This window comes from Passer montanus, unplaced genomic scaffold (genome assembly GCF_014805655.1).
Source record: "Passer montanus isolate IOZ18808 unplaced genomic scaffold, ASM1480565v1 scaffold295, whole genome shotgun sequence".
NCBI classification, from domain to species: Eukaryota; Metazoa; Chordata; class Aves; order Passeriformes; family Passeridae; genus Passer; species Passer montanus.
The window spans coordinates 15,535-25,333 of NW_024367652.1; the positions used below are offsets into that span (position 1 = coordinate 15,535).

The 9,799-nt window shown below is 64.0% G+C and overlaps 2 protein-coding genes across 2 annotated transcripts in view; one reads left to right on the forward strand and one right to left on the reverse strand.

Moving 5' to 3' along the window:
• Positions 1 to 4,110, forward strand: part of LOC120504499 (apomucin-like) — a 7,766-nt gene extending 3,656 nt beyond the window's left edge. The window contains 5 exon segments of the mRNA XM_039714012.1: positions 1,238 to 1,948; positions 3,172 to 3,480; positions 3,596 to 3,642; positions 3,800 to 3,858; positions 3,970 to 4,110. Of these exon segments, the coding sequence (XP_039569946.1) occupies positions 1,238 to 1,948; positions 3,172 to 3,480; positions 3,596 to 3,642; positions 3,800 to 3,858; positions 3,970 to 4,015 (1,172 nt within the window). The 3' untranslated portion in view covers positions 4,016 to 4,110.
• A 1,173-nt stretch (positions 4,111 to 5,283) lies between these two features.
• Positions 5,284 to 9,767, reverse strand: LOC120504500 (uncharacterized protein C11orf95-like). The gene is made up of 5 exons (XM_039714013.1): positions 9,689 to 9,767; positions 9,057 to 9,166; positions 7,155 to 7,707; positions 5,897 to 6,139; positions 5,284 to 5,375 (listed from the first exon to the last, which is right to left on the reverse strand). The coding sequence occupies exons 1-5, from the start codon at positions 9,765 to 9,767 to the stop codon at positions 5,284 to 5,286; spliced, it is 1,077 nt and encodes a 358-aa protein (XP_039569947.1).
• Between the last annotated feature and the right edge of the window lie 32 nt (positions 9,768 to 9,799).

The following is a 9,799-nucleotide window of genomic DNA, read 5'->3' on the forward strand; positions in this document are numbered from 1 at the left end:
TGTGGTTTGGCCTCAAAATTCCTGCCCCCCCCCCCAGCCTGACCCGCCTGCGCCGCATCCCACCCGCCGCCGGGGGGGCTCCCCGGGACCCCCCCGGGCTGAGCTGGACGGGGAGAGACCCCAAAATCCCCCCCAAAAACGAGGAGGGGGCTGAATGCCCCCCCCAGCCTCGCTCCAGACCCAAACCTGGGCGGTTTCACCCCAAAAAGGGAGAGGGGTTGGCCCCACACTGAGGCCAAGTTTCAGCACCCAAAGGTGCAGGTTTGGGGTGCCCCCCCATCATTCTGAACCCAAAATGGGCTTTTTTAGCCCCAAAATAGGGTTTGGGTTTGGTCCTAAATGTGCTTTCTAGCCCCAAAATAGCGTTTAGGTTTGGTTCCAAAATGGGTTTTTTAGCCCCAAACTGGGGTTTGGGTTTGGTTCGAAAATGGATTTTTTAACCCCAAAATAGGGTTTGGGTTTTGTCCTGAATTGGGGTTTTTAGCCCCAAACTGGGGTTTGGATTTGGTCCTAAATGGGGGTTTTTAGCCCCAAACTGGGGTTTGTGTTTTGTCCTAAATTGGCTTTTTAGCCCCAAAATAGGATTTGGGTTCGGTTCCAAAATGGGCATTTTTAGCCCCAAACTGGGGTTTGGATTTGGTCCTAAATGGGGGTTTTTAGCCCCAAGCTGGGGTCTCTCCTCCCCGGATTTTGGGGTGTGTCTGGGGGGGTTGGGGGGAGCCTCTGCGCCGCCGCTTGACCCCCCCCCTGCATGGGGGGACCCCCAAAATCCTCTGGGGGACCCCAAAAGCGTCCCCAGGCATGGCTGAGCTCGGGGGAACCCCGGAATTTTGGGGAGGGGGGTTTCCCCAGCATGGCTGGAATGGGGGACCCCGAAATTCTGCGTGGGGACCCCAAAACCGCATGGCCGACCCCCAAAATTCTGCGTGGGGACCCCAAAACCGCATGGCCGACCCCCAAAATTCTGCGTGGGTTCTGCTGCGGGGGAGGGGACACAATGGGGGGAGGGAAAGGTAGGGGGGACCCCAAAACCGCCCCCCCACATGGCTGGGATGGGGGGGGACCCCAAAACCGCCCCCCAACATGGCTGGGATGGGGGGACACCCCAAAACCCCCACGGGGGGGGGCCACGATGCCACCGAAGGAGCGGGACGGAGCGGGGGGGACACACGGGACCCCCCGAAAGGGGGGCACAGGGGGGACCCCGACCCCCCCTGACCGCGTCCCCCCCCCCCAGCGGCACCGGGAGGGCGCGACCGGGGGGCGCCCGCGGGGGGGGGCGGCGCGCAGAGCCCCCCCGAGTCTCCGGAGTCGCCGTTCGAGGTGGTCCCGGACCGCGCCGCCTTCGACCGCGAGTTCGGCCCCGCGCTCGCCCAGATCCCCGAGGGCCGCGTGTGCCACTTCCCGCCCAAGCCCCGCGGCGGCCCCGGGGGTCCCGGTGGTCCCGGTGGTCCCGGGGGCGGCCCCGGGCGGGGGCTGGCCCGGCCGCCCCCCGGCTCGGCGGCGGCGCTGGAGGAGGTGTCGCGCTGCGTGCGGGAGATGCACAGCTTCACCAGCGAGCTGCTCTCCTGGGACCTGGTGGAGCGCCACGGCGGCGACGGCGACACGGCCGGCGGGGACGGCGACACCGGAGGCGGGGACGGCGACTCCGGAGGCGGGGACAGCCACGGGGGCGGCGGGGACAGCGCTAGAGGCATCAGTAACGGCGTGGGGAACGGCGTCACCGGTGTCACCGGCACTGGGAATGGTGTCATCGGTGTCACTGGTGCTGGAAATGGTGTCACTGGCATTGGGAAAGGTGTCACCGGTGTCACCGGCACTGGGAACGGTGTCACTGGTGTCACTGGCGCTGGAAATGGTGTCACGTCCCTCCCCGCCGCCCCCCGGCGCTGGCAGCAGGAGCACCAGACCCTGCAGGAACTGGGGGAGCCCCTCCCCCGCCTGGCAGGTAAAGCCCCAAAAAGTTCCTTTTCCACCCCAAAACGGCGCCGAAAGCACCGGGGGGGAGGGAGGGGGGGCTGTGATGGACCCAAAATTGGGGTGAAAAAGAGAAGGAACGGGGAGAGCAGGGAGGGAGGCTCAGCAGCGCCGTGTTTGGGGTGAAATCCTGGGATTTGGGGCCAAACCCGCCGGCACACGGGGGAGGGGGTTAATTAGCACCTGGTTTGGGTAGGGGGGGGTGTAATTAGGGGCTGTGTGTAATGAAGGGACTGGTTTAATGAGCGAGGGTAATTAGTGGAGGGAGAGGGAAGGCGGCAACGGGCTCGGTTTGGGTGAAATTGGGGTGGGGGACAACTGTGACCCTCCTTGTCCTCCCTGTGTCCCCTCCTTGTCACCCGCTGTGACCTGGCCTTGTCACCTTTGTGTCCCCTCCTTGTCACCTGTCCTTGTCACCCTCTGTGTCCTCCTTGTGTCCCCTCTATGTCCCCTCCATGTCCCCCTGTGTGTCCCCTCCATGTCCCCCCTCTGTCCTGTGACCCTCCTTGTCCTCCCTGTGTCCCCTCCTTGTCACCCGCTGTGACCTGGCCTTGTCACCTTTGTGTCCCCTCCTTGTCACCTGTCCTTGGCACTCTCTGTGTCCTCCTTGTGTCCCCTCCTTGTCCTTCCTGTGTCCCCGACTTGTCACCCCCTGTGACCTGGCCTTGTCACCCCGTGTCCTCCTCTGTGTCCCCTCCTTGTCCCCCTGTATTTCCACTCCACGTTCCCCTGTGTGTCCCCATTGTGTCCCTTCCATGTCCCCTCCTTGTCCCCTCCTTGTCCCCTCCTTGTCCCCCTTATCTTCATTCTGTGTCCTCTCCATGTCCCCCCGTGTGTCCCCCTCTGTGTCCCCCCGTGTGACTCATGTCCCTGTGTGTCCCCTCCATGTCCCCTCTTTGTCCCCCTGTATCTCGCCTCTGTGTCCTCCTGTGTGTCCCCTCCATGTCCCCCCATGTGTCCCGTCCGTGTCCCCTGTGTGACCCCGCTATGACCCCTCCATGTCCCCGTGTGTCCTCCCCGTGTCCCCTCCATGTCCCCTCCGTGTCCCCCTGTGTGTCCCCTCCATGCCGCCACCATGTCCCCCTGCCATGGCCCCTTTGTCCCCCTTATCTTCATTCTGTGTCCTCTCCATGTCCCCCCGTGTGTCCCCCTCTGTGTCCCCCCGTGTGACCGCGCTGTCCCCGCTGTCCCCAGCGGTGCAGGACCTGCTGTTCTGGCGGGACGTGAGGAAGAGCGCGGTGGCCTTCGGCGCCAGCCTGGTGCTGCTGCTGTCGCTGGCCACGCTCAGCGCCGTCACCGTGGTGGCACACGTGGCGCTGGCCCTGCTCTCGGTCACCATCAGCCTGCGCGTCTACAAGGCCGTGGTGCAGGCGCTGCAGAAATCCGAGGAGGGGCACCCCTTCAGGTGAGCGGGCTTTGGGGGGTTTGGGGGGTTTGGGGTGACCATGTGGTTGATGACCTACGTGGGAGCCGTTTTCAACGGCATCACCCTCCTCATCCTCGGTGAGAACCCCCAAAATGACCCCCCAGGAGTTTGGGTTTGGGGGTGGTGACCCCCAGAATTAGCCCTGAGGGGGGGTTCTGCCCCCAAATAACGCCCACTCCCCTTTTTCCCCAGCCGACATCTTGGCCTTCACCCTCCCGCCCCTGTACGAGAAATACGAGGTGAGCCCAGGCTGAAGAGACCCCCCCAAATTAAAGGGGATTCCCCCCCAAATTAAAGGGGATCCCCCCCAAATTAAAGGGGACCCCCCAAAAGGAAGTGGGGCACCCCCAGAAACGGGGGGCCACCCCTGAAACCCCCATTTTCCCCCTGTTTCAGGTGCAGATCAATCACTACGTGGACCTCATCCGCCGCCAGACCAAGGACCTCATGGCCAAGTAAGGACCCCCCCCCCAAAAATATCCTGGGGACCCCCCCAAAAATCTCCTGGGGACCCCCCCAAACCCTTGTGGCCCCCCCAAACCGTCTCTCCCCCCCCCTCTCTGTAGGATCCAGGCGAAGCTCCCGGGTCTGGCCAAGAAGAAGCCGGAATAAACCCCCGGGTGGGGGAGGGGGAGTTTGGGGGTGCCCCGCGGTGCCCCCCCCACTCCAAGCTTGTCTTTCCCCCCCCTCCCCAAACCCCACCCACATGGGGGAGGGGGGGCTCAGCCCCTCCCACAGCCCCCCCAAACTGCGCCCCCCGAGCCCCCCCCGGCTGCGGGGGGGTGGGAAATGGGGGAGACCCCCCCCCAAATCCACCCGCGGGGCTGCGGCTACAATAAAACACCGCGACAACGCTGGGCCCCTCTGTGCTGCTGACACCCCAAAAATATCCCCGGGACCCCCCCAATGTCCCCGTATTCCTCTCAAATGTCCCCAAATGTCCCCATGACCCCGGGGGTCTCTGGGGGGGTTTATTGGGGGGTCGTGTACAGGGGGGAGGGGGTGTAAAAGTTGGTGAGCAGCAAGCAGGTTTGCTCTGATGACAGTGCTCCCAGTGCCTGGGCTGCATGGGGACATTCCCTGCTTAAATGGGAGCACATGGCCACCTCCAGCTGCAGAGAGCTGAGCCTGAATTCCTCCTCTGCCCCACTACAGTCAGTAGAGAAACCCCAACTCCAAAGACACATCATCACATGTGATTTCACAGACACACACCTGAGTTGCTACAGGAGCTGGTGTCCTGCCTCACCAGCCTGCACACTCCCAGTGCTGAATGCACTGACAATGCTGCTCTGAGGGCTTTTGTACTCACTGGAATCACTTGCTACAACCAAAGGAGTATATGACCTTTCTCTGCAGAGGAACTAGCAAATTAGCCCTCTAAACCTGCATCAACTGGGTTGTGTTAAAAGGGAGAGCCTGCAATCTCTGCAGTAAATCTGTAATTCAGTCAGCTGCAGAGCAGCAGGATAAGGGGGCATCTGACACCAAACAGATGTCAGATTTTATCCTTTTTTCTTCCTCTCTGCCTAGTCTAGACAGTAGGTCTCATGTGCTCCCACCTGGGGACACATCTGCTTGATCAGGCTCCAGCAGTGATGCACCTCATGTGGATCACTCAGAGAATCTTCTCTGAGAGATCCAACACCTACATCATCGAGTGGTGACAGTGACACCCCAGCACAGGCTGCAGGCAGGGTGCCCAGGTGAGGGTGTAAAAAAAAGGGGGGGGCACACACATAAATAAGGGGACACCGGGGGGGGTGACAGTGACACCGGGGGGGGACACGGGGGGTGGGCACAGGTGTGGGGACACTGGGGGGTCACCGGTGTCCCCACTGTCCCCAGGGGTGTCCCCTGTTGTCCCCATCCCGGGGGGCTCAGGCAGGGGGGGCTCCCGTGGCCCCCACCCCCCCTGCGGCCTCTTCCTCCTCCTCCTCCTCTTCCTCCTCAGGGCCGGGGGCTGGCAGGGCTGGGGGGGACAGCGCTGTCACCTCCTGTCACCTCGTGTCACCTCCTGTCCCCCTGCCCTGGCACCAGTCAGGGACGTGCCACAGTGTCCCCAGTATGTGTCCCCACCCCTCCCGGTGTCCCCATTGTCCCCTGGTGCCACCCACCCCAGTGTCCCCATGTCCCCGATGTCCCCACTGCCCCCAGCCGCGTCACGCCCTCCCTGTCCCCTGTCACTGGGGGTGTCCCTGCGGGTGGCACTTTGTCCCCACTGTCCCCCTGTCCTCTCTCACTGGGGATGTCCCCACTGTCCCCTCCATGTCCCTGCCTTGTCCCCCCTGTGCCCTGTCACCGGCAGTGTCCCCCCTGTCCCCGCTGTCCCTATCCCCTCTCACCGGGACTGTCCCCGCCATGTCCCCACTGTCCCCGTTGTCCCTGCTCACCAGGGCTGTCCCCTCCGTGTCCCCACTGTCCCCCATCCCCTCTCACCATTGGTGTCCCCGCTGTCCCCTCTGTGTCCCCGCTGTCCCCATCCCCTCTCACCGTCGGTGTCCCCGCTGTCCCCGCCGTGTCCCCGCAGGGTGTCGGGGTGCGCGGCCAGCGCGTGCCGCCGGATGTCCCCGAGGTGCAGCGAGGGCAGGGGACAGCGGCACCGCAGGCAGCGCAGCCGGTGGCCCCCGGCCTCCAGGTCCAGCCGCAGCTCCGCCCGCAGCCACCCCCGCAGGTCCCCGACTGCCACCCGCCCCGGGGACACCTTGGTGGCCCTCGGGGCCGGGGCGCGGGGCCCTGCGGGAGGGGACAGCGCCGTCAGCTGGGGGGACAGGGGCTGGGGGGGACAGGGGGACACCTTGGGGACAGGGCAAGGGTCACTGGTGACACTTTGGGGACCCTGGGGACATCCTGGGGACCCCTCGGGGACAGGGCAAGGGACACTGGTGACACTTGGGGACCCAGAGGACAGGCCAAGGGACATTGGTGACACCTTGGGGACCCCTCGGGGACAGGCCAAGGGTCACTGGTGACACTTTGGGGACCCTGGGGACATCCTGGGGACCCCTCGGGGACAGGGCAAGGGACACTGGTGACACTTTGGGGATCCAGAGGACAGGCCAAGGGACACTGGTGACACTTGGGGACCTGCCGCTGCCACTGCGGTCATGGGAGGAGCCCCAGAAAGGGGCGGGGCTGAGAGACTGGGTGTGGTCAGCCTTAAAGGGACAGTGTCCCTTTAAAGGGGCGTGGCTTGGGGAAGGGGTGTGGTCAAATAGAGGCGTGGCATTTAAAGGGGAAGCACAGAGCGCTTAAAGGGGCGTGGTTTAACAGAAAGGGGTGGGGCTGCAGCCAAAGAGGGCGTGGTCAATATAGGACTGCACCAGATGAGGGCGTGGCCTGAAGGTGAATGGGGCGTGGCCACATTTAAAGGAACAGTGCTGGCAGTAAAGGGGCGTGGCCACATTTAAGGAGACAGGGCTGTTCCTAAAAGGGCGTGACCACATTTAAAGGGACAGAGCTCCTTTAAAGGGGCGTGGCCCCATTTAAAGGGACAGTGCTGCTACTAAGGGGGGTGTGGCCTCATTTAAAGGGACAGTGCCTCTCCTTAAGGGGCGTGGCCACATTTAAAGGGACGGAACTGCTCTTAAGGGGTGTGGCCACATTTAAAGGGACAGTGCTGGTAGTAAAGGGGTGTGGCCACATTTAAAGGGGCAGTGCCTCTCCCAAAGGGGCGTGGCCCCATTTAAAGGGACACCACACCCCTTAAAGCCGCCGTGCCCCCCTTCCCCACGCCCAGCCCCGCCCGTACCTGTCCCGTGGGCGCCGCCGGGGGGTCCCTCGGGGCGGGGGCTGCGTCCCGGGTGGGCGTCCCAGGCGCGCAGCACCAGCTGCTTCTCGCGGGGCCCCCAGGCTCCGGAGTAGGGGTGCTTCTGGCGGATGTGGCGCTTGATGGTGCTGAGCTTGAGCGTGGCCAGGGCGCTGCCGCACACCAGGCAGCGCATGCCGTGCCGCGCCGCGTTGAACTCCATCAGGTACTCGGAGCGCCAGCGCTCGTGGTAATAGCGGCGGTGGTCCCGGCCCGGCACGCGGCTGCGGCCCGGCCGCGACGCCCGCCACTCCCGGGGCTGATCCCGGGGCTGCTCCCGGGGCTTCTGGGGCCACTCCTGGGGCCGCTCCTGGGGCCGCTCCTGGGGCCGCTCCTGGGGCTGCTCCCGGGGCTCCTGGGGCCACTCCCGGGGCTGCTCCCGGGGCTGATCCCGGGGCTCCTGAGGCTGCTCCCGGCTTTTCTGGGGCTGGTCCTGGGGCTGCTCCCGGAGCCTTTTCTGGGGCTGCTCCTGGGGCTGATCCTGGGGCTTCTGAGGCTGTTCCCGGAGCCTTTTCTGGGGCTGCTCCTGGAGCCTTTTCTGGGGCTGCTCCCGAGACTTTTGGGGCTGTTCCTGGGATTTCTCCCGGGGCTGCTTCCAAAGCCTTTTCTGGGACTGCTCCCGAGGCTGCTCCTGGGGCTTCCGGAGCTGCTCCCGGGGCTTCTGGGGTTGTTCCTGGGGTTTCTCGAGGTGCTCCCGGGGCTGTTCCTGGAGCCTTTTCTGGGGCTGCTCCCAGGGTTGCTCCTGGGGATGCTTGTGGGGCTGCTCCTGAGGATTCTCCTGGGGTTTCTCTTGGAGTTTCTGGGGCTGATCCCAGAGCCTTTTCTGGAACTGCTCCCGAAGCTGCTCCTGGATTTTTTGGGGCTGCTCCTGGGGCAGCTCCCGGAGCCTTTTCTGGGGCTGTTCCCGGGGATGCTCCCGACGTTTCTGGGGCTGCTCCCAGAACTTCTTCTGGGGTTTTTGGGGCTTCTCCTGGGGTTTCTGGGGGTGCTCCTGGGGTTTCTCCCGGGGCTCCAGGCTCCGGCGCAGCCCCCGCGGGGAAGGGGCTGCAGGGAAGGCCAGGGGGGGAGATCCAGGTATGAGGGAGGTTCAGGGGGGATTTGAGGGGACACCAAGGATTAGGGGCAAGGCTGGAGGGACTTAAAGGGACAGAGCAGCGAAAGGAGGGGGCAGGAGAGCTTAAAAGGGGCTGGGGGCTCTTAAAGGGACAGCGCGCTTCAAGGGGCAGGGTCCCTAAATGAGGAGGGGGTGGGGAAAGGACAGGGACATCTGGAAGGGACAGGGACCCTTAAAGGGACAGGGACATCCTAAATTCCTGTGGGCATCTTAAAGGGACAGGGATCCTTTAAGGGGACAGGGACACCTTAAAGGGACAGGGACATCCTCAAGGGACAGGGACATCCTAAATTCCTGTGGGCATCTTAAAGGGACAGGGATCCTTTAAAGGGACAGGGACACCTTAAAAAGGGACAGGGACATCCTAAATTCCTGTGGGCATCTTAAAGGGACCGGGATCCTTTAAGAGAACAGGGGCACCTTAAAGGGACAGGGATGTCCAAAATTGGATGGGGACGTCCTAAATTCCCAGGGGCGTTTCAAAGGGATAATTCCAAGGGATGGAGGCATCCTCATGGGACAGAGCCACCCTAAATAGGCCATCTTAAAGGGACAGGATCCCGTTAAAGAGGCGGGGGTCTCCCAGCCGATGACAGGGGATGGCAAAGGGCTGGGGACCCCCTCCCCCCGGGGGTCGGGGGGCTTCTCAAAGAGCCAGCGCCGCTCCCATTGTGCTCCAAGGGGGGGTCCCACCGCACCCCCCGCTGCCCCCCCGCCGTCTCGGTGCTCACCTGGGCTGGCCGGGGCCGGGGCCGGGCCGGGGGCGGGGTGGGGGCCCGGGGGCTCCATGGCGGGGCCCGGGGGCTCCATGGCGGGGCCCGGGGCGAATTCCTGTGGGCATCTTAAAGGGACAGGGATCCTTTAAGGGGACAGGGACACCTTAAAGGGACAGGGACATCCTCAAGGGACAGGGACATCCTAAATTCCTGTGGGCATCTTAAAGGGACAGGGATCCTTTAAAGGGACAGGGACACCTTAAAAAGGGACAGGGACATCCTAAATTCCTGTGGGCATCTTAAAGGGATGGGGATTCTTTAAGGGAACAGGGACACCTTAAAGGGACAGGGCCGTCCGGAATTGGATGGGGACATCCTAAATTCCCAGGGGCGTTTCAAAGGGATAATTCCAAGGGATGGAGGCATCCTCATGGGACAGAGCCACCCTAAATAGGTCATCTTAAAGGGACAGGAGCCCGTTAAGGAGGCGGGGGTCTCCCAGCCGATGACAGGGGATGGCAAAGGGCTGGGGACCCCCTCCCCCCGGGGGTCGGGGGGCTTCTCAAAGAGCCAGCGCCGCTCCCATTGTGCTCCAAGGGGGGGTCCCACCGCACCCCCCGCTGCCCCCCCGCCGTCTCGGTGCTCACCTGGGCTGGCCGGGGCCGGGGCCGGGCCGGGGGCGGGGTGGGGGCCCGGGGGCTCCATGGCGGGGCCCGGGGGCTCCATGGCGGGGCCCGGGGCGGCTGTGCCCCCCCAGC